Here is a 24897-nt window from a genome sequence, read left to right on the forward strand (position 1 = left end):
AGCCAAGACAAAAGTTTCTCATCAAGACTCAAAGTTTAATTTTCAGATCTGCATGTACATAGGGAAAACCCACAGACTCGTGCTTTGTTTCAGCTGGATAATGTTGCAAAGCAAGCTCAACAGGCAGTCTGCGCCTGCAGGAAACTGCAGGTGAGGCAAGGTGGGAGACTTCCACCCTAAGCCAGGTAGGTCAGCAGAAGACCAACTGCGGCAAACAATTAAGGTCTATATAGCCTGCTCAATGCTGAGGGAAGGGGACAAGAGTGTAGGTTGGGAAATAGGCATGACAGTTTTACCCTTATTAGGGGAAAAGAACAGCAAGAAAACCATCCAAAGAACTCTTGGCAGGCTTTGACACAGGGGTAGTAAGCCTGGTTATTTCTTTTCCACTGCTGTCCATTTTATGATGCATATCACAGGGGAGGTCATTGATTTGGGCTTAAGTGCGTGAGACTTTTCACCAGCTAATGTCAGTTCAGAAGTTGACCATAGGGTCTCCTCCATTACAACCTCAGGGGCAACATTATGAGACAAAGATAGTGAGAAAAACTCTTTGACATTATGATTAGCATACATTAAGTCCTATTTAGTAAGGTGATGATGAGTAATCATATAACTGGCTGGACCATGTACAAGACCTCTGTAGAAGAGTAAGGTCAGAGAAATGGGTGTTATATCTAGATGACCATAAGCTTTGTTTGATAGGTCGAAGTGTAACTGTACAATAATTGCTGGTTACATTAGACCCCTGCATGTGGAACAGATGACTGAAACCTCAGTAAGAGAAGTCAGTTAGAAAATTGCCCTGTTGACCACTCCCTCCAAACTATACTGCCCCTGCCCATGTAGCAGATGTAATGTCCACTGGGAGTGAACACTAGGAGCCAAATCTAAGTGAAATCCAGGCTTCATTCAGTAAGGTCACAACCAGACATCAGAACCTAATTGATACTCTAAAAGAGAGATATAATTGTCTCTTTTTTATAGGATTGTCCAGCAATTTCCCAGAGATACCACTTAGGAAATCCTGAATAATTTCCTCAAGCTTGTGAGTTTGATAACAGGGCTCTGGCAGCTTCCTTTAGCCAAGGAATGAATATGGGCAGTTAGGGGTCACAATGTCGTATTATACATTACTCTTACAGAAAAAGAGTGTTTCATAGTTGATTTTAAAAAATTGAATTAAGAGATTCATTAGTGAGAAATAGTTATTCAAATAACATCTCCCATGTTTAAGTTTAATGTTGAATATTCTAGTCCCCTGGACTGATTTAAAAAACATATGTATACTGGCCATTCTAACTCTGGTTATACTATACTGGCTATTCCAATGTCAAACCAGTTGACACTGGAGGATCAGTTGTTATAGCTAGTGTTTTTAAACTAATGTGTAATATTTAAAAAGCTTGAACAGAAATTAAAGACTTTAAAGTAAACCTTACATAGAGACATTATTTTTTTAGATTTATTTTATGTATGCAAGTACACTGTCACTGTCTTTAAAAACACCAGAAGAGGGCATCGGATCCCATTACAGATGGTTCTGAGCCACCATGTTGCTTTCTGGGAATTGAACTCAGGACCTGGGAAGAGCATACAGTACTCTTAACTCCTGAGCCATCTCTCCAGCCCAACTAGATACATACCTTTTTCTGAAGCTAGTATCTATCCAATCTCATGCTTTACACACTGTGAATATTTTATTCAAACCCTCATAACTTGCAAAAGCTTTTTAGATTTTTTTTCCATTTTGGGGGGAAAAGGTAGCCATTTAAATCTTTATACACGAGGCCTTTCTTTTTTACTGTTTTTATTTGTATATCCTAGCATCTGTTTTCTTTAATTAATACCACCAGACACAGTGATGCTAATTTGTTGTGAGACTGGGGTGTAGGTTAGATTAAGTTCCTATAACAAGCCAAAGTTCTGGTTCTAGCAAAGCTCACCCTGGGCAGAATCTCCTCTCTGCCCTGTCTATGAAGAGCAGCCCATTAGTTTTTATCATAGACATCTCTAAATCAAGAGATAAAGAATAAAAATCTGTGCTGGAAATGATTTAGCCATTTAGAACCTTAGAGGTACAAGGCCTTTACCCTTGGGCTGTTTTGCTGTTCTTTCCTTGTCACAGTTGGGGCTGGGGGTGGTAGATTGTGTGAGGACACTGGTTTTTGAGGCTGATTTGAGACAAACATGCCTGAGTCTAAAGCAGGGAAACCCAAATCCCACCTCTAGAGCCACTTTAGTGAATTTAAACAGGACAGGAAAAGTTGCCAATATAACACAAAAAGCACTTGCTTCTCTGTAAAACTGAACTCAGTGGCTGATCCTAGTCAGGAACTTGCTGTTGAGTGGACAGAACCTTCAAAGTACCTGTCCTCATCATCTGTATAGAGTTTGCAAATGAGTCTTGTCTGTGGGGTGTCACTTTGGAAACCCAGACTGAAAGAGACTAAGCATTTTGCTTTCTTTTAGAGTGCTATCAGAAAGCATTTATTTAAAAGGCTATCCTGTGGTTCTTTACACTTGGTATGGTGTGCGCACATGGCAGCCTGTACTCATGATCCAGCGGGATCAACTGGACAGAGAGATCTGCCTTTACTGTCTAATGTGGAATCCTCTTCCCAGCTAGTCTGGGAGTGGCCAAGTAAAAACTTGTGCTCACAATCAGTGTGTGTGTCTGCAAATGGAGGCAGACACCATGGAAAAGCTTAGCAAGTACAGCTCCCTACAAAAGGTGGGCGGTGCTTTGATTTGTATTTCCTTTGAGCAAGGAGGGCAAAGGGACCCAGAGCTCTGAGGCTTTAGAACTGCGCACAGGTTGGCTACATCCTCAAGGATTCATTTTATATGGTCAAAAGCTTTTTGAAAACATGCTTTTTTGTTTTGTTTTGTTGTTTTTTTTTTTTTTTTTTCTTGATTTGGCACAAAGGTTTGTCAGAGTCTGTATATCCATACCGCAGTTTTTAGCACATTCTGCATGGTCTGCAGGTAAAAGACATTTGCACACAAGGCCTTTCCCTCTTGCTTACAGAAATGCTTCATGAGACGAGGCCTCATGTTTTCTTCCTAAGCATTTGGGGGTTGACCTTGCCCCAAATGTCCTAGAGGCAAGCCACCAAGGACTCTGAATACGGTGTCTGTCCCTATCTGTGAAGCAAATCAAAGACTGTAAGAGATGGGCAGATGATGGAGGGTCATTAATATTCCTCAAGTTTCTTAGCCCACTATAAAGACAAGGCTCCCAGCCATTGGAAGATGTGGTTACATTGACACACACACACACACACACACACACACACACACACCAGGACCAGTTCCCAATGTGGGAACTGCTTACCCACAACTGCAGTCCAGGTCCTGGTTTTCAATTATACCCCAGCTACTACTACTAGAAGTACATTAGTTCCCTCCTAACCTTATCCCTAGGACAGATGAAGGTGAGAAGCCCCTGAGGATAGAACTTTTTCTTTCCCTAGAAGCTACATATTGACTTAAGGTCTTGATTATAGTGATGTAAACTCAAGTAAACTCTTGTGTCATGAACAGGGGAGTAGAACATCAGCACTCAAATATAGCCTGAAGGAGTGAAAGCTAATGGGACTACCATGCCCTTGGCCTGACATAAACTCTCAAAGTTTCTGGCAGATGGAGCTAGGGGAGAGATAAGGAAGGTGGACATTCCTCCAGGTGACATAGGAAGGAAGAAAGCTCCTATGCCCTTGGCTTTCCCTGGTCCGAGTCCTGGTCTCTTAATCTGTAACTCTAGATTACATTTGCTGTTGTTCAGATAGGAAGAAAGCATGATTCTCACTCAGGGTTAGTTATTTATATATTATTATGCAAGAGACTGGGAAATCCCTTAGTTCTGTCTCCTCTAAAAACCAGTAAATACATCATATAAAATATCATACCAAAAATTAAAACACAACTAAAAACCAAAAATAGGGAGAAAGAAAATCACTGGTTATTTATTTATTCATTCATTCACTTTAAGAGGGTTATCTAGATTGGGTGTTCCCTTTGCAATTCACCATTAAAACCTCCCTTTGTTACTGTAATGAAAAGGCAAAAGCAAGTGTACCCAGGGTGCCACAGGGCTGGAACAAAAGCAGACAAGTGTGAAACAATGGAGTATGGGGTGGGGGATAACTTTCTCTCTCAGGTAGAGGCCCAAGGCTGAAAGGACAGGCATTAAGACCCAGAAGATGCTATGCCTCCAGACTCTTGCTTAAGCAGCTCATTGTGCCCTGGCTGCAGTAGCTGCACATTGTCTACCACCTGGTCTTTTTTCCCTTGAGTCACCACTGGGATCTATGTTTTACCAATATTCAACCCTGAACCACTACAGATCTCAAAAGTGTTAGCTGCCCTCAAAAACCCTCCCAGCCCACCACAGAGTCTGTTCTAACTGGGTGCTGAGCCAACTCAAAGCCCTGGAGCTCACACAACTGCCATTTTCCAAAGATCGACTCTTCTTTAAATAGTTGTATTTTTATGCAGCACAGGGCTGATCAAGATGAATTCTGGTGGAATTCAATGTAAATCACTTCCTGGGTGAAGAACTGACATAGAGAGGTGTGTGTGTGTGTGTGGCACTCACTGTGCTGGATGACTGTCAGCAGCATCCAGACTTTAGATGACTGACACAGGAGGCTTCGCACAACCCAGCGAACACAGTATCAGCTTAAGCCCCTTAGGAAGAAGTCTCCATTTTGTCCTGTTTCTGCTGAAGTCCTGTTAGTTGGAGGGGAAAGTGAGGAAGTGTGACCTTTCCCATACCTACTCCTATAGTGAGAGAGAGACAGAAGGAGCTGCAGTACAAGCACACAGTGGTCAGACTCCACAGTTCTGAATATACTGGGGCAGATCTCAGTAATTACAGTGTACATGGCATGCCACCCTGTGGAGGAAAGAGAAATGGGGTAAATAGTTAAAATTGGTCTCCTGTAGCATGTACACACACTGACCTTGGGAGGGGATATATTGTGAGCTTGACATTAAAGGAGACTGGGTTTTGGGCCAATAGCTAGTGTGACAAACAGGCTATACCTGTAATCAGAAGTTGCTAGTGACCATGTACCTGAGTCTGCATGGTAGTCTGACACTCTGCCTCCTCAACAGAGCACAGAACACTCAAGATTGATGTTGCATTCTATGTCCTGTACAGTCCACTGATTCAACAACTGGTCTGCAGGCATGAGAAGTAAGTGGTATATAACCATATAGGGAGACACTCACAAGCTGAAGAAATTCCCTAAAAATGATGATGTAGGAACAGCCCCCAGATGTACCCACAGTTCTCAGAGTGACACTTAGGCACACTGCTTATATCCACAGAGCCAGCCATTCCCCTTCCAGGGTTCTAACATACCATTCTTGAAAGCTTTGTGGGTCTTTCAAAACCCTTTTCATACATTTCATGGCTTGAGTGATGTCATACTGCAGCAGAGCTGAAAGACAGGGGTGAAGAATGACAAAGACAGTTAAAGAATCACTTCAGGTCAGATTCAGCCAGCTTTCTCTGTGGTGGTAAGCAGAGAGTTCAAGGAATTATCCCTCAAGTGTCTGTGCATCTGTGATCACTGGAGACAGTCTCTTGATTCTCAGTCAAAACCCCATCTGCAGTAACAATCACTGTCCTGAATTATCATCTTAAAGAGGGAATAGAATAACAGTAGCAATGTTCTGTGCTTGAAAACAGCACGCTTAAGTCTTATGGCTTAAAGTAGCTGGGCTCCTTTCATATGAGCTCCCAGAAGCTGCTACTGACTCTGGACCTGAGTCTACATGGCTGATTGATGCTCTGCCTCCCCAGAGCAGCGCAGGATGTCAAGAGTGTTGTTTATCCACTGTGCTGTACAGTCCCCTGATTCTACAATAGTCTACAGGCCTGGGAAGGAAGAAGTTATCTGGAGGACTCTCACAAGCTGGAGAAATTCCCTAAAAATTGATGATGCCAGAAAAGCCCCCAGCTGCACCCACAGTTCTCAGAATGACCCTTGGGCCTTAGACACACTGCTTATATCCACAGAGCCAGCCATTCCCCTTCCAGCGTTCTAACATACCATGCTCGAATGCCTTGGGGATTCCTCACAACCCTCTTCACACATTTTATGGATGGAGTGATGTCATCTTGTAGCAGAGCTGAAAGACAGGGTTGAGGAATGACCAGGACAGTGATAGAACAACTTCAGGTCAGATGCAGCCAGCTTTCTCTGTGGCGAGCACCAAGTTCAAGTAATTATTCCTCAAGTGTCTGTGCATCTGAGATTACTGGAGACAGTCTCTTGATTCTCTCTCAAAACCATTTCTGCAGTGACAAATACTGATGCAAATTCTCATCTTAAAGAGGGAATAAAATTATAGTAGTAATATTCTGTGCTTGAAAACAACACACTGAAGTCTTATCTCTTAAATCAACTGGGCTCCTTCCATGTGACCCAGTACAAGTTACCCTATTTCTCATTTATAGAGTCTCTGGTGGGTCTGGGATATGCTTGAGTGGTTGTGGGTTTGAGCCTGTGAAACTGGTCAGATCCTTAGCATCCCAGCCTTAGCTTCCTGACTAGGGTAAGGGAAGCCCCTGTTCATTCACACACTGTGTAACAGAGGAGGCAGAGAACTGTCATCTGAGTATCTACTAATGAAAATTTATCTTAAAGAAAACCAGAGGCTGGAGAGATGACTACACAGCTAAGACTACTGCATGATCTTCCAGAGGATTTGATTCTCAGTACCTACATGGCAGCTCATAAGTCTTTGTAACTCCAGTTTCAGGAGATCTGAAGCCCTGTTCTGCCTTCCACAATTATCAGACCCACATGGTACCCAGAATCATATCAGGCAACAATCACACACACACACAGACACACACACACACACACACACACACACACACACACACAAATAAATTAATACTTTAAAAAAACAAACAGAGTAGAAAGCCTTTTATGTATAAAGATTTTCCTAGCATTTCATAACCAGTAAAATGGAAGGAGCCCAGCTGCTTTAATACATAAGAATCAAGGGTGCTGATTTCAAGCACAGAGCATTGCTTTTTGTAATTTTAGTCCTTCTTTAAGATGAGAATTCTGGTCAGTGTTTGTTACTGCAGATAAGGTTTTGAGGGAGAGCCACATCATGAATCTGTGCAAGTATAACTTATGTAAAAGTGTAACATCTTTACATGTCTCATGTGAGTACATATGTGCATTATGTAACTTTACATGTGTGGGGAGCATAGACTGATGTTCTCCAGGAGAATTTTCCAAATCTATCATCTGGGTGCTTAAGCCGGGAGTGACACTCCTTTGCTGGTGTGTTCTAACACTTTCCAGTGACTATAGATGAGTGGATAGAAGGCCCCTAAAGTCAGACTAAACAGGTTATAAGGAATGTCCCAAGTGCATTTCCATTGGAAAAATTAATAACCAAGTTTAATAGAGCAGGAATTACTATAGATCACTGTCAGAGGTCTGCCCCAGGAGCAGGTCAAGAGCATTTTCTAAGCAGGGCCTGCCACTGGGAACTGGCTTGCAGAGCAGGCTGTGCTGGTTGACCAGGTGTCCCTCGGATCTGCCTGTGTCAGACTCCCCAAGCTGGGGTGACAAAAGCATGGAACCAAGCCCAGCTTTTTTGTGGCTGCTGGGCGTCAAGCCATGAAGACTCTTTCATCAGAACTGTCTGTCTAGCCTCTGTTTATTGCATTTTATTTATTCTTTCATTGATTTTTGCAGTGTGACCAAGGGTCCTCTGACAGGTTATTCCGTTGCAAAACTCCACTGTAAGCCTGATGCCTACTTGGCTAATTTTGATGTAGTTAACAATGACTTTCTAACAGTAAAGTCAGTCTCTCCAGGTTCCTGAAGCTTATGTCCTCAGTGTTATGTCTCCTGTACAGAATTTCTGTTCCTGCAGTAAGAGCAGAATGGTTGTTTGGTATCATTGTAAACCTGCCTTCTCTTACCGCTTCAGGGAATCCCACAAGCATTCACTGCTCTTTCGATTTTGCCATCATCACACCTATATTGGCTATTGATCTGAAATGTCCCATGAAGTTTCTTTTGCTTCCCAGGTGGTAGTTTGTAGCTTGTGTGTTATAACCACTTCTCGTACACCCCTTAGAAGAAAAATAAAATTTATCAATAAGCATCAACAGCCAATCAACTACACATGATATCAAAATCAGACTTTGAGCTGGCTGTGCTTTAGAAATGTTGTACTAGAAGTATAATTACGTGGTTAAATTACATAATATGATAGAATTAGTTCTTCCTGGTTGTGACAGTGCTGTCCAAGGAAACTCTGGCATGATGTGATCATTCTGCCTCTGCCCTTCAAGTAGGTGGAACTGTTGTGTCCAGTCAATAAGTAAATTTCAAGTGCCCCTAAGAGAACCCCTTTCAGGACAAATCAATTTGCACCAAGAATAACCAAGTTAAGGGACATTTAAAACATAAAACTGTCACTGTGGTGCTCAATTTTATTCACTGCATTTGGCAGACAGAGGCTGCTGGGATGTGTGTGAGTTTGAGACCAGCCTGGTCTGCAGCGCAATTTCCAGGCCAACAAGTGCTATATGGTTGTACTGGCTAGTTTTGTGTGTCAACTTTACACAGACTGGAGTTATCACAGAGAAAGGAGCTTCAGTTGGGGAATTGCCTCCATGAGATCCAGCTGTGTGGCATTTTCTCAATTAGTGATCAAGGGGTGAGGGCCCCTTATGGGTGGTACCACCTTTGGGCTGGTGCTCTTGGGTTCCATAAGAAGCAAGCCAGTAAGAAACATCCCTCCATGGCCTCTGCATCAGCTCCTGCTTCCTGACCTGCTTGAGTTCCAGTCCCGACTTCCTTTAGTGATGAACCGCAACATGGAAATGTAAGCTCAATAAACCCTTTCCTCCCCAACTTGCTTCTTGGTCATGATGTTTGTGCAGGAATAGAAACCCTAAGACAATGGTGAATCCATGCCACCTTTCAAATAAAATGGCTATTTCTTCTATTGCTTTTCTCACAAAAGCAATTGCTTTCTACATCCTATTTCATCCTTCATGGTACTTCTGCCTAAAATAGAAATGCAAATAGTACTTAGGCATATTTAATAAATTGATATGAACTGTATATGCTGCTTGAAGTATTAATATCAGAAAATAAGTATTTTCTCAGAAAGATTGATCCAAGAAGTAATGTGAATTTTCATGTTAAACTAGAATACTTTTTTCTACTCTGTGTTGCCAAGTATCCTTCTTTAGTACTGAGCTTGCAGTCTCCTGCCTCAGCAACACATTGCTTGGGATCCATGAGTGTACACCATCACAAATATCTAACAAGAATTTTGAAAGCAAGAATATCAAGACAGAAAAGGCTATTCTTCAATTTCATCCATCCATCCTCCCACACAGACATCTCTCTGTTTAGTTGTAGCCACTTGAATCAAAATTGATTGTGATAGCAGAGATGATGTATGTCATAAGGAAATATTCCTCACCCATATCTTCTGTTGTGTAAAACTAAAATCCACTTCAGAGTGAAGAATGCTACTAAGCTGCTTTATACACAGCCTCTGAGGACCTCATTTATAGAGCAACTAGGAGAAAATAGGATCCCTCTGTCCTGTGTAGAAAGGTCAAAAAATGTATCTGAAACGTTGCACACCATAGTAAAAGAAGTGAAGACAAATACCATGTCAGTCCAGGATCTCAGCTCCAGACTTCTGAATGACTGAGTCTCCCATCTATTCTCAGCCCCCTTTCTCTTGGGCTGCTGAGTCTGAAGGAACTGTAAATCCCAGTGGCAGTCCATGAGAACCTCAGGCCCTATTGCCTTATAATCCCTCACCCCAGCTTGTCTGATTGAAAACACAAAAAATGATACTTTCAGTCAAATGAACTCAGTCACACAGGGAACAAACATGAAAATGTATGAGGCAGCTCTCTCTCTGGTCACTCATTGCTCCCTTGTCCCTGTTCTGAAAATTTAGCTGGAGGACTCAAGAAGAAGAGACTTACAGCTTGCCAGGCTCATTCCAATGTAGCCAGCCATTCCATTATTTTTCAGAATTCTGGCTAACAGCTTTCATAGACCTTGGCCTGGACACTGACAGAAAGCAGAAGAAGTCCCAGAGTCAGGAGAGCCTTCATGGTGACTGGAATCTGGATCAGCTGCTGGTTGACTAGAGAAAGCATGCCTGCTATTTAAGCATCCTCCAAGTCCCTACTTTCCCAACATCGTGTGGCCTCCTACTTTTGAGCTGTGTGCAAAGCAGGAAGTTCCTACAGATCTATGGACTTCAGCACTAGACCTTCTTTTCCCATATACTTGATGACAGATGTTCTGTTGGCCAAGGAAAAAGCAGACAGTATTTATTTTAAATTGTTTAAAGATTTGGCTCATTAAGAATGGGGAAGTACCCACACTTTGGTCTTCCTTCTTCTTGAGCTTCATGAGGTCTCTCAATTGTATCTTGGGTACTCAGAGCTTTTGGGCTAATATCCACTTACCAGTGAGTGCATTCCATATATGTTCTTTTTGATTGGGTTATCAAAAAGATAACCTAACTCGCAATTATATTTTCTAGGTCCATTCATTTGCTTAAGAATTTTAAGAATTCATCATTTTTAATGGCCAAGTAGTATTCCATTGGGTAAATGTATTACATTTTCTGTATCCATTCCTTTGTTAAAGCACATCTGGGTTCTTTCCAGTGTCTGGCTATTATAAATAAAGCTGCTATGAACATAGTGGGACACGCGTCCTTGGTTTCAGTCATTATTAGAAAGAGGAACAAAATACTCACTGTAGACAAAGTGAACCCACCTGCAGATTCTCAAAGAGATTCCTGAGGGGTGGAGTGAGAACATAGGGGTGACTCAAGAAATGGAGACAAGACAGGGTTCTGATCAAGTCTCATTTCATGTAGGTTCACATTGCCGTTGTATGGTGAAGAATTTGTTAGCAAAAACAAAATAGGATGTGGTAAACAACCACCAAAGAAAAACAACATGACCTTTACAGAGATTCTAATCTAATGTATATGTCAGCACACAGTGTCTCATCAAGAGCTCAGGGTACAGATATCAGGAACAGTTTCAGACTGACCAAACCACTTCTGCCACAACTAATGCCCTCACTTTGACCCCACTCAGGCCCTTGAAAAACATGTCTGGCTCCAGTAATCCCCTACATGACCCCCTTCTGTAAAATAAAATAAAAGCCAAAGGATGAGTGCCTGTCATAGTTTCTTCTGTGCAAGCAGCTCCAAGTCATGGTTGTAACAGTTTCTGAGTAAACATCTAGCAAAGGGATGCCTTCTGTCTTAGCTCAAAAACATGATGCCCCCCGTAAAGCTGTCACCATGAGGATAATCTACCACTCACTACTGATAGTGAATTTGTATAGGTTAAATTGAATTTGATCAATCTGTTGTTTCAGAAAGCTCATCAGCTTATTGAATAAAACTGGGCCAAGGGACAAAAGGATGAGCAAACCTAACAAGGAACCAAGCAGAGAAAGAAGAAGAGTAGTCCGCCACAGGGAAGTGCTGAACCAAGTCCAAAACCATCCTGCATCCTTTTCTCTCAACTTCTTAAGAGTCTCTATCCCTTGTCAGTGAATGAAATACCTAAGGTAGGACAGACAACATTGCTTCTATTACAAGAATAGAGATTATCCATGGACACATAGTGTTTATGGCTTATAGAGATGCCAGAATCTTGTTCCCTGAGATACATAGTAATCCAGTCTCCATCCTTAGCCTTCCCGTAGATGTGCCCAGAAATTTCACAGTCCCAAGCTGTAAAATAGAAACAATCACTAGAGCGACGAGATTTTTCATCAGCATTATGAGCAGGACATATGTAAAAATGTCCTTGGGGTGACTGAGTCCAAGTAGCACAGCTAAACAAGTCCTTCCCAGAGAGTGTGATTTCCAGAAACCAGGTTCCAAGAGTTGTTGTTCTTGTCACTGGATAGCAAATCACATGCAATGTGCTACTTGTTCTGGTTCTGATGGTAACATTAGAATATGGAACTACAACTAGTATGCAGAATCCCACATACTTTATAATATATATATATATATATACATATAATTTAAACATGTGTATGTATACATGTATACTTTGTACATGTATATAATACTATATTCCCATGACAAAGTTTACTTCATGAGTACAGTAGAGCAAGAGATTAACAGCTGGTAATGAAATTTTAAATGGGTGCTGTGGAGAAGATTATGACTCATATGCTGGAGAGAACAGGCAGAACATAGGGGCTTCCACACGTGGAATTAAATAGGAATTTCTCACAGAGCCAACATTTGCTCTATTATTCTTTTATTCCATATCTCCAGATTATGGTTAACAGTGAGTAAGTAGCTCAAAGGGGGAAACTATAAAGTAAATAAATATATCATAAATAAATGTAAAATGGCTAACAGATATAGCTCTGAGCACTCCCACAATGAGGAAGGAATTCACAGTCTAAGAACCAGCAAAGACATGAGAAGAAGCAGCATGGTGGAGACTAGGCTGGGCTGGCATAGACTCTGAACATACGGAGTAGGTCACTGTCTCAATAGTCACTTTGGGATGGAGGGAGATTGGCCATAGTTCTTCTGAATTTGAAACAGATATTCAGCTGGTTATGTGTAGGTGAGAGTGTAGACCCAGTGAAGACTGCCAAGTTGATTTTCCAACAATACGTAAACAGTTTCCCCCAGACACACCATTTCAATGTAAAAAAAAAAAAAAAAAAAAAAAAAAAAAAAAAAGACAACCTATGCATTGAAACTCATTTAATGCTCTTTGTACTTTTTCACTATGAGATTAGATTTGCTCCTGTGGTCATTTGCTGATACAAGCTCATCTGTCTCAGAGATAGATTGTACGCATGATGCTACTTATGAAAGATGAGGACGAAACAGGTCATTAGTCCTTTCTAAATACCTCAGAAGATTGGGAACATCCTCTCAAGGGTTAAACAGACTGACAAATGAGGTGGGAATTTAGTATTTAATCAGGATAAACAGGACAGATCTTTGAAGATACTTTTTAGAAAGAGCACATATTTCATAAAGTTCTGAGTTTTTATGATAAGTTTCTAAGTTTGGGCAGTCTCAGTTCTCATACACTCAAAACCATCCTGACCCACAACAGAGGCTGTTCTAACTGGGTGCTGGGCCTGCACAAAGTCCTGGGCTCGAACAACAGCCATTTTCCAAAAATCTGCTCTTCTCCTTTAAATAGTTGTATATTTATGCAGCACAATGCTGATTAAGTGAATTCCAAGCAAACTCAATGTGACTCATTTCCTGGGTGAAGAACTGATATACAGAGGTGTGTGTGTGTGGTACTCACTGTGCTGGATGACTGTCAGCAGCATACAGTGCATGAGCTGACTGACACAGGAGGCTTCAAACAACACAGGGAACACAGTATCAGCTTAAGCTTCTTAGGAAGAAGTCTCCATTTTGTCCTGTTTCTGCTGAAGTCCTGTTAGTTTGAGGGGAAAGTGAGGAAGTGTGACCTTTCCCATACCTACTCCTATAGTGAGAGAGAGACAGAATGAGCTGCAGTAGAAGCACACAGTGGTCAGACTCCACAGTTACAAATATACTGGGACTGATATCAGTTTTGTCAGTGTGTTGGCCATATCACCCTGTGGAAGAAAGAGACATGGGAATAAATGGTTAAAATCTGTCTCCTCTGTCACACACACACTCAAACCTTATGAGGGAATATAGTGTGAACCTGACACTAAAGGGGACAGGATTCTGGGCCAAGAGCTAGTGTGACAAACAAGCTATACCTGCTCTAAGATGCTGCTACTGACTCTGGACCTTAGTCTGCATGGTGGTTTGATGCTCTCCCTCCTCAACAGAGCACAGAACACTCAAGATTGATGTTTCATCCCATGTCCTGTACAGTCCACTGATTCTACAACTAGTCTGCACATGTAAAAATAAAATAGTTATATGGGGGACTCTCACAAACTGGATAAATTCCCTAAAAATGATGGTGTAGGAAAAGCCCGCAGCTGCATCCACAGTTCTCAGAATGACCCTTGGGCCTTAGACACACTGCTTATATCAACAGAGCCCGACCTTCCCCTTCCAGTGTTCTAACATACCATGCTCGAATGCCTTGGGGATCCCTCACAACCCTCTTTGAACATTTTATGGATTGAGTGATGTCATCCTGCAGCAGAGCTGAAAGACAGAGGTAAGGAATGACCACGACAGTTATAGAACCACTTCAGGTCAGATCCAGCCAGGTTTCATTGAGGCGGTGAGTCAAGAGTTCAAGGAATTATTTTCCAAGTGTGTCTGTAGAGGTAACTTTTTCTCAACATGCTTTAATAAGGGTTCAACCTCCCCTCTAGCCCACCACCCATCAGAGAGAATGGAAAAGAAAGGTTACTAGGACATCGACATGTATGTTGTCAGTGGAGATATGACTCAGCCATTGAGAACACTTCTAGAGCTCTTCTAGAGACCCTGAGTTGAATACCCAGTAACCAAATGGTGACACATAACCATCTAAACTGTTATCTAATGCCCTGTCTGGAATATACACGTACATGCAGATAGAACACGGTTATACATAAAATAATATTGTTTTTTTTAAAAATCTACTTCATTTTATAAAGAACACAAGGAGACAGCCTATGTAAATAAAGACATAATCAAAGATCAAAAAAATAAAGGTCAAAATAGATGAGACCAGCACAACCTTAATTCCAGGCAGAGACAGTTCATCAGATTTCTGAGAATTTGAAAAAGCCCATTATAGAAAAAAAAAAGTTCCAGGATAAACATGGCAATATAGTCAAACAATGTGGAGAGCCTTTTGGGGAGACCGCTTGGCAGGAATCTGACATTGGCTAAGGACAAGGAAATGTGCTTCAGGCAGAAAGCTGACATTAGGCCTTGACAAGGAAGCAAATTCAGGGTAGAATCAAATTTTAGGCTATAATAGCAAAGTAGGTTCAGGCAGGAATCTTTTTTATTTTTAAATTTATTCATTTATTTTATGTAAGCACACTGTACATTTATTCAGACCCACCAGAAGAGGGTATCAGATCCCACTAGAGATGGTTGTGAGCTACCATATGGTTGCTGGAATTGAACTCAGGACCTCCTGAAGAGCAGTCAGTGTTCTTAACCACTGAGCCATTTCTCCAGCCCCCTCAGGCTGGAATCTTAATCTTAGGGTGGAACAAAAGAAGTAGGCTTCAGGCAAGAATCTGATTTTGGGCTTGGACCATGAATTGGCTCAGATATTTTGGTCATTCTGACAAACCCATGGAAACAACTGTCAGGGGAGAAATCACGGGACTTTGCTTACTGCCTTGCTTGTTCCGCATTGTACTGCTCGCCCTTAATACTTGTATGTAATTAAAATGGTATAAAAGCAGCTTGGGAAGAAATAAACCCAGCCAGAATCATAAAATACTTGCCCCAGCAAGGGGGGTAATGATAATAAATACCCCAGGGAAATTCTCAATCCTGATAGCACCACTTCTGCTTCCTCCACAGATTTATGAAGAAAAAGAACAAAGATTCCCCTGTCAGCAACAACGAAGATCCTCCAAAAGACTGAAGGGTAATTCAATGATCCACTTCAAGAAGACTTAAAGACCAGAGGGAGAGAGTTTCCAAGACAGCCCACTGTGGACTGGCACTCACAGCTGCCTGCCCTACATCCTTCCCCTCCTTGGTCCCTTCCCCCTTCTCTTTCTCCCTCTCATGGTGGATTTGCATTTACTTTTTAGATCACACAATTCATCAAACAGTGTTTAGAGGTGATAAGGATCAGGTCACGGTCCATTATCAAAGGCTCAAGTCCTGAGAACCAAGATCAACATACAAAGTGCCCTCAGAGTATGACACACACACACACACACACACACACACACACACAGAGAGAGAGAGAGAGAGAGAGAGAGAGAGAGAGCTCTCCATTTACCAATGACAGGTAAGGTCTGAGACGACCTAAGACAGGTCATGAGGCAGACTCTCACACAAGCCTGATACATGATATCCAGAGATGCTTAAGATCCCCAGGCAGGGGACAACCTAAGACAGGAGCCATGTGACCTTCTTATGAAAAGAAAAAAAGAGGGAGATGCTGGGCCTTATTGGCCAGATACTGAGGCCTAATGAAGAAGCCTGAGGCTTTGCTCAAGTTTAGAAACCTGTCTCAATCACTTCTGTACTGAAGTGACTCAGCACGACCTGCTTGAGCCTGCCTTTGCATACCTACTGCTGACATAGAATAACTTTGTAGGTTCTGTCAGTCAGCCCAGACCCTCTGTCACCCTTCCCTGCCCCCTATATCATGCCACATCAGAAAAAAAACCACCTTCTCTCTCAGTCCCATATAAACAAAAAACTGACAATTAAATAAGTTCCTGCTTTGACAGACTCCCAGCTTGGGGTGGTTATTCTCTGGAGGCAGGCTATGCGAGCTGTGAGACTCACCATCCTGCTCAGCCACAAGGAGACCCTGGTGGATCAGGTTCTCTCCTCTCACTTGGACCTGCCTGCAGAGAGCTGACAACCCTGGATTGCCTGGACAAGACCCCTTAAGGCAATGCCACAGGAGATTTGTTTCTCAGGCAAATCATAGACTTTACATAGGAACAATTGGCCATACATTCTCATTCTTTACATCATCAGCATAGTAATACCTTGTGACAATAATTTGGTATTTTTACAGAATGTACACATCAAGTTGAAAAGTCTTGGTCTCAATGTCTTCAATGTCTACATGTATCATATAATGGTGTTGATTCTTGAGAACTTGAACATAATAAATTATGCCAAATGGATGTTGCTTATATTTCTGATTTTGGAAAATTAAAATATGCACGTGTGACTATTGACACTTTTTCAAGCTCCCTAATTGTAACTGCCTTAACAGGAGAAGAAACTAAATATGTAATTAGCCATTGTCTTAATTGTTTTTCTATACTGGGTGTTCCCAATCAGATTAAAACTGATAATGAAACTGGCTTACAGTAGATTTTTTGAGACTTTCTGTCAACAACTTAATATTACCCATATTACTGGGATTCCATATAATACCAATGGCAAGGTATTTAGAAGCAAGTAGTATGGAACTTTAAAACAATTATCTTCTTAAAATAAAAAAAGAGGAGTTACATCTTCATACACCACAAATATATTTAAATCATGTTGTTTTTTTATTTTAATTTTTTTACAAAATTTGGAAGCCACGGAACTCTCTGCTGAGTGTCAACGGCACTCTACAACTAGGCATACTTCTTCATAGGTGAAATGGAAGGATCCACATTCTGGCATGGCATGATCCTGATCAGGTATTTAATATAAGTTAGAGGCAATGTTTGTGTTTTTTCGGTAGGATGCTGAAGGAGCATGGTAGCTGCTTCAGTGATTGGTGAGACATGCTGATGCTAGGACAAAGAATGATGCTGACCTGTGAGCTTGCTGAGCGTCCTGACCATGGTGACTGGGAAGCCATATTGGACATATATTCCTAACCCAACTTTTCTTGTCTATATTCCAGTTTGGACAAGCTGTCTTTCCTCAAGCTTTTAGAGCTTGTGGGACAGAGAGCATGGAGACTGGAAACTGACTTAGAAAAATTAATCAAGTGGAGAAGTTATTATAATGACTCTTCTCTATCCTTTAATGTGACCAGTTATTCTGAGTCAGTCATGGACTGGTACAGAATGTAATCTAATGTTAGAAATGACAGTCTTCATTTGGAAGACTGGTTCTGGACATTTTCCTAGACATAGTTGAAAATTTATCACTGCCTTGTATGAAATCACATTTGCAGTGGATAATAATGGGACAGGATCTCTACTTCAAACAAATGTTAATGCATGTGTTAAAGCTCCCAATCTTTTATTAATTGGTCATGCTAAAACTACTTTTGTTTCTTCTATAGTAGTTAATGTAAGTTGTACTGATTGTACACTTTCTAATTGTGTTACTGAATTGAAGGCTGGCATGTCTGTTACGGTGGTCTATCAACCAGCTTTTGTTTTATTGCATGTGAATATTACAGGGCCTTGGTAATCTGAAAGAAGCTTGCAGGGACTGGAAGAAATGAGTCAGGCTTTAAGTAAAAGCAAGAGGGTAATGGGGCTCTATTATTGCTGGAATAGTAGCTTTAAATAAGTTAATAACTAGCACCACTGCCTCTGCAATTGTTTGATTCAAGAGGTTAAGACAGCTACTTTTGTTAATCATTTAGCAAAAAATGTTACTAATGTTCTGAATATTCAAGAGGATTAAATAGGTGTTTGGAACAACAGAATGATGCTCTTATGATACTATTCAATTTATTAGAGAGTAAGAAGCCTCAAATGTCTTGCTAAATACCAAGGGATTTGTGTTACTTCTAAAGTTTACACAGACAGTCATTATAATTGGGAAAAAGTTCATAGACACACTTGCAGTGTGTTTGGCATAATTCCAACACCTCTCTGGATTTTTTAGTTTTGCATACTGATTTTTAATTTAAAGAATGTGCTCTGCTGAGTTTTGATGTTGCTGATATTGCTGGCGAAAATTATTCATGGCCTCAGGTCAGTATTTCCATCTTGGTCAAGCTTCAAGAATGGCATATATGGCTTGATCATGCTAGCCCATCTTGTACTGGGAATTCTTTTATTCCTGTCCATCATGTTAAATCTTGCCTTTAACAACATCAACATGTTGGCAGCAAAAGTACATGGCTTGAGACTAAAAAATGAACCCCCAGACAGAGTTTTTAATTTAACAGGCTGGAAATCCAGGGATGGGTAAGATTCTGCACAGATCCTTACCAACCAAAGACAGAGGCATGCACCAAGGTCATGTTTGTTTATTACAAACACTAAAAGGCCACGTTTGTTCATATAACACAAACAAGCTGCATATATTTTGAAGACAGGTAAGAAAGGCATTTTGTCAGAACAACCTAAAACAGGTTCTGCTTTGTTTATGAAATTAAAAGGTGGGGAGATGCGGAGAGCTTTTTGGGGTGCCTTTGGAAGGAGTCTGACATTGGCCAAGGACAAGGAAATGAGCCACCCATCAGGAATCTGACCTTATGGTATAACAAAGAAGTAATTTCAGAAAGGGACTTGATATTGGCCAAGGACAAGGAAGTAAGAATCTGCTTTTAGGGTAGAACAAAAAAGCAGGCTTCAGTCATGATTATGACTTTAGGCTAGAACAAAGAAACAGGGCCAAACATCCTGATCATCCTTACAAACAGCTACCACTGGAGTGATAACAGGATTTTGTGTTTAGTGTCTTGCTGGTTCCTTGACTATTGTCTTGCTTGATTTCTCATTGTACTTCTCTCCCTTAATCACTGCATGTAATGAATATGGAATAAAATCAGATTGGAAAAAATAAAAATGCCTTCAGTCCAAAAATTGACTGAGGCCATGCTGCAGTTTTATCTAATTGTCTCTTTTCAATACTTGCTCCTGCACTGGAGACCCTGTTAACTGGCAGAGGTGGGTTAGGTAGAACTAGAAAATATCATCCTTAGTGAGGTAACCCAATCTTGTCTCAGTAACATCAAAGTAAGAGTGTGAGGGGCTTAGAATGTAGTCTTTGAATTTTCCTATTTAACATCTGCCCCTTTCTTGCGACTTGCTCTCCCTCGCCACTTTTCCCATTCTACTTTTTCTTTCTAAGCATGTGGGTTTAAAAATGCCTCATGAGGGATGGTGAGATGGTTCAGAGGATAAGAGTGCTGACTGCTCTTCTGAAGGTCATGAGTTCAAATCCCAGGAAACACATGATGGCTCACAACAATCCATAATGAGAAACACATAATAAAGAACCTATGGGCTTCAGTGAGTGGGGTCCAGATCAAGCAGGAGCAGAAGCCAGTGGGACCTGAACACAAGGGAGAAGGAGAAGGTGAATAAAATGCCTTATGAATACAGGCAGCACTGTACACCAGCCTACATCTTAGACCACATTTGTGTAATGATGAGTGCCAAGTCTGGGATCTATAATTCATCATCCCAAATACTGACTTTCCAAATTTCTCTACAGACTGAAGAGTTAGCAGGCTGTTCTCCCATCTGTTTTTTTTTTCCCCGAGACAGGGTTTCTCTGTATAGCCCTGGCTGTCCTGGAACTCACTCTGTAGACCAAGCTGGCCTCAAACTCAGAAATCCACCTGCTTCTGCCTCCCAGAGTGCTGGGATTACAGGCGTGTGCCACCACTGCCCAGCCCCTCTGGGTTTTAACCTCTGTGCACAGAGAGAGCCAACCAGTCTTACTCTGCATAAACTGCTGTACAGTGTGGCTTCTATGCCTAGTACATGCTAGGTTGTAGGTCAAGAGCCAACTTGCTTTTCCTTGATTTCTCTTTCTGCACACACTTAGGTGTCAGCTCCCCTATTTTACCTTGATCACAAAGTGATTTGTTTGGTTGGTTGTTTTGTTTTCTTTTGTTTTTTACTTACATAGTTAAAAATATTTATTTTTACATATATGTATATTTTGCCTACTTGTGTCTCTGTGCACCACAAGTGTGCCTGGGGTTGAGGAGGCCAGAAGGTGTCAGATCCCCTGGACTAGAGTTATAGAGTTGGGAGTCACCAGGTGGGTCCCTTACTTGTTGAGAACCTCTCTGACTGTGGTTCTCAGGCTGCTCTCTATCTCCTGTGCTCAGATGAACACCTACCTCAGCCTCCAGAGTATGTGGTAGTAAAAGCCAGTCAGCTCAACCTGACATGTGTTCTTAAGAATGTTTAGTCAGCATTTTAATGGCATTTGCAAGGGATCAGAGTCAGAAGTGAGGGCAGAGCCCTTCACCCACAGGGTATTCTTTAGAAACATAAACTGTGACATAATCTTTGTGTTTTACAGTTGATTAGCATTTTAGACACTAGTCAAACGTCAACTAGAACCTTCATGGATTCCCTCTCCTAGGCCTGAAGCTCCCCTTCCTCTGCATAGGCAACTATTTTCCTCTGCTTTTGGCCATAAGGAAGCTGAATAGTGAATAAGCAGAAGGTAGCTGTGCTTTGTGTTGTGGAAATGTCCACAGTCCCAGCACTTAGAGGCAGACAGCAGAGGATCCCAACAAACTCTCAGCCAACCAAGACTACAGAACAAGGATGATATGGGAAATCTCCCTACCTTTCTTAAAAAAGCAAAATTCAGGGGCTGTAGAGATGGCTCATTGGTTAAGAGCACTGACTGTTCTTCCAGAGGTCCTGAGTTCAATTCTCATCTGTTGGTACTCTGTCTGGATTCCACCCCCACAGTTATCTGGCAATAGTGAGGGATGAACCTTCCTACAGTTACCTGGCAGCAACCACGTAGGCCTGACCCACTATCCCACTATAAAAGGGGATGTTTGCTCCTCCTCTTTCTCTTACTCTCTTACCCTTGCCTCTCTCTTTCCTCTCTTGCACTCTTAGGCTCTTTTCTTCCGCCTTCCCTTCTCTCTTTCCACCTGGTCATGGTCAGCCTCTACTTATCTCCTCTCTACTCTCTCCTCTCTGCCTTTCTTTGCCTCTACTACCCTCTGAACCCCTCTCCCCATGCCCTAAATAAACTCTATTATATGCTATACTGTTGTGTGGCTGGTCTCTCAGGGGGAACAGTTGTCTTGGAATGGGCTCACTGAGGCACCCACTTCACCAATAACTCACCACACAGCTCCATAGAACATATTCTTATATTTCTTTATCTTTTTATGCTCACATTGTTTCTATGACTCAGATCTAGAAACCTTGCAGGTTTGCAGTCCATCTCAGCCACCAGAGATCCAGTCTAACTAGACCAGATCTGCTTAGTACCCCATGCCCCACTGGTCAGAGCAACCATCCACGTGGTCTCAGATATATCTTGATGTCAGAGCTACCCCTGTGCTGCCCTGTCCCTCATTTCCTGGAGACAGTTTCTTTCTTGCGGCTGAGAATTTCTGGCTGGGCCCAGATAACTGCTCTTTAGCTTATCAGCACTGGGTCTGAGACTTAGATTTTAGCTCCCACCCGTCTAGCCCCTGGGTCAGTCTGTTGTAGCTTAGACATTCCCTTCCCCACTACCTCATTAGCGGCCTGCTACAAAAACTAGTTCGGCTGGTTTGCCTGAAAATCAGGCTGCCTCTACCCCTTCCCAGGGATTCTGCTGCCCTCTTCCCCTTACACTCAGCTCCCTCACCCTGCCTGTGCTCTACCAGTGCTATGTGGTGCCACATGATGTTAAGATACGCTACTTTGGGCCCTTACTTTTTCCCAGCCACCGTGGACTCTGAGCACTGAGCCACTACATCCTACTGATGGTAGGAAGTCCCACCCCACAGCAGCACAGGGTGGACCAAAAGCTTGTGGGCTGCTGAACAGGGTCCTCTGCCTCAGCCACCACTGGCCCGTAGCACAGTTCTGCTCCAACTCACTGACTCTGGGAGCCACAACTTTGGGCTGCTGGCTGTGCACACCAGCCAGACCCTCAAGGCTTGCCTGCCAGGACAGTTCGATCTCAAGCTATGACTGTTAGCTCTTATTCTGATCTTAGCCAAATATTTCTTTGCTGATACAAAAATACACTTTTTTCTACCTAAACAACCTATAAAAACTACCTAAGGTTTTCACCCCCATCCTGTCTTAATATGATTTTACTTATTAAATTCTACTCAGTTATAACCAATCTATACAGCGCTCAATCCTGTCAGAAGTTTGTTAGTTATTAAGTTTATGACAGGCATATTTCCCAAAAGCCTCTATTTCTCCCACCAGGTCTCAGAAGATGTAGACACAGACACAGGATTCTGACCGGATTGTGATATGATAATCACTGAAATACAGAGTGGACAAGACTGGATACTCTGAGTCAAATGACTTGGCTAAAATAAATGTAATGTCACATGTATCCATTCCATGGAGAAAGAGGCCTGCGTCTTCTGTGCTTGAAAGCCACACTGACTCTGCTCAAGTTGTTATTGCAACCATAGAAACCACAGAGAACTGTTGGCTAGTGGATTCTGTCATTTTTAAACAATATAACTGATAAATTATTGTTTATTCCTCAGACCTCTGACTACATTGACAGCTAGAAGAAAATGTTCACAGATGCATATATTATCTTCTTACTTAAACTTGGTTTTCATTAATTAAATACTTCATATTTCCTCTTCTTGCTATGCTACTGTCCTAACATTTATCTGAGTTCCAATAAGTTTGCCTAACTCTAATAAAACATTCCACTCTACGATTCAACTTTCCAACTTTTTAGTGTTGTTCCTTCTGCTCCACTAAAGCTCACCTTAAAGACTGTTCATGTTGTTAACTCATGTTATTATCTATTTTTAAAAAATTTGAGTTATAGGAGACCTACTCAGGTCTACCTCTCATGGACCAAATAGGCTCCATCCAAATAAGTACATTTGCCCACAGTTGCCATTTATTACCTATGCCAGAGGGTTGGCTTCCTCTGAGTTTCAAATGTACATCTTAAGAAAATTTTTTCTTTCTCCCAAATGTACTTAATCTTATTCTCTACCCATAATAATGTGTTTTAACATCTTGTCAAGGTCAGGTTTTTACAGCACCTAGGACAGCTCCAGAGAAGTAACCTTCAGATGCTCCAATCTCCTCTCAGACACAGACAGCAGCTTCTATTGGAACTGTTCTTCTGACCTATCCTCAGATGGCTCCACAGAAAAGGGACAGCAAGGAAGCAGCCAACTATCCTAAGACTGGACAAACATCCCCCATACCCATTCCTCTAGGTTCCCCAGAGACACGTTGCCCAATGTCAGCATGAAGCAGGTCACAATGACCCTATACCTGCTTTACCATTACCTCTTTCTAACTTCTCTTTTTTAATTAAACAATAATGGGAGAAGGTTGGTACTTTGTCTGGACTCCACCTCCACAGCTACCTGGCAACAGGTCCACTATAAAAGGGGTTTCTTTCCCCCTCTACTCTCTCTTGTTCTCTTACTCTCTTACTCATGACTGACTCTCTCTCTCTCTCTCTCTCTCTCTCTCTCTCTCTCTCCCTCTCCCTCTCCCTCTCCCTCTCCCTCTCCCTCTCCCTCTCCCTCTCACTCTTCCTCTCACTCTCTCTCTCCTCTTTTGAACTCTTGGGCTCTTCCTTTCAAGCCCCCTCTCTCTATGTGGCCATGGCCTGTACAGAGCCATATTGGTATATTATGCCACATGGTAGGAACTTGACATTGGCCAAGGACAAGGGCTTTGGGCAGGAATCTGACATTAGGGCATAATAGGGAAGTAGGTTACAGCAGGAATTTTTATTCTAGGGTAGAGTGCTCAGAGTGAATTTACAGTGGTCAGGGTTGACCTTCTCCTAGCCTTTGTAGAGCAGGGAATCCTTCTAGTCAGGATCCTGCTCCACCTAGGGTGGAGTGCTCAGAGTGAAGGTGAAGTTCATTGTTCCTCCAAATCTACAAATTCCTGAATTAAGCAGGTGACCTGCCCAGATGCCTGAGCAGTGGAGCCAACACCCAGGAAACAACCAGACTACTTCCCTGTAACTCACCCCAGGAGGCTGGGAGGAGGTACTTACCCAAACTGTTAAATGGTCTGACCTTCATTAAAGTTTCCGCATCAATTGGTAAACTATCATCCTAGCCCTTGTTCTTTTCGCCGCCTCCCCACCTATCCCTAAGCTTCTCTTTCAGGACCTGGTTCACTGTAGCTGCTGGCAGCAACAGATTGGCACTTGAACATGGGGCTGGACACGAGAAGGCCTTCTGAGATGACCCTGTCTTTGCAAAACTTCCCAGAAGACAGAAAAAGACGGTATCCTACAAGGTGAGCAACTACAGGAGTTAAATACTAGCACTAGTGTAAAAATTTTTATCTTTTTGAAACTGTTGTTGTGGGTGCAGGAGGATATGGCTAAGTGGAACAGCATTGATCC

General features: G+C 42.0%; 1 protein-coding gene across 1 annotated transcript in view; it reads right to left on the minus strand.

Moving 5' to 3' along the window:
* Positions 1 to 4869: 4869 nt before the first annotated feature.
* The window catches only part of LOC127671045 (lysozyme C-1-like), a 63153-nt gene continuing 43125 nt past the window's right edge, over positions 4870 to 24897 (minus strand). Inside the window, exons 3-4 of the mRNA XM_052165715.1 lie at positions 14127 to 14205; positions 4870 to 4900 (exon numbers count right to left, since the gene is read on the minus strand). Of these exons, the coding sequence (XP_052021675.1) occupies positions 4870 to 4900; positions 14127 to 14205 (110 nt within the window). The remainder of the gene's footprint in view (positions 4901 to 14126; positions 14206 to 24897) is intronic.

This window comes from Apodemus sylvaticus, chromosome 20 (genome assembly GCF_947179515.1).
Source record: "Apodemus sylvaticus chromosome 20, mApoSyl1.1, whole genome shotgun sequence".
Taxonomy (NCBI): Eukaryota; Metazoa; Chordata; class Mammalia; order Rodentia; family Muridae; genus Apodemus; species Apodemus sylvaticus.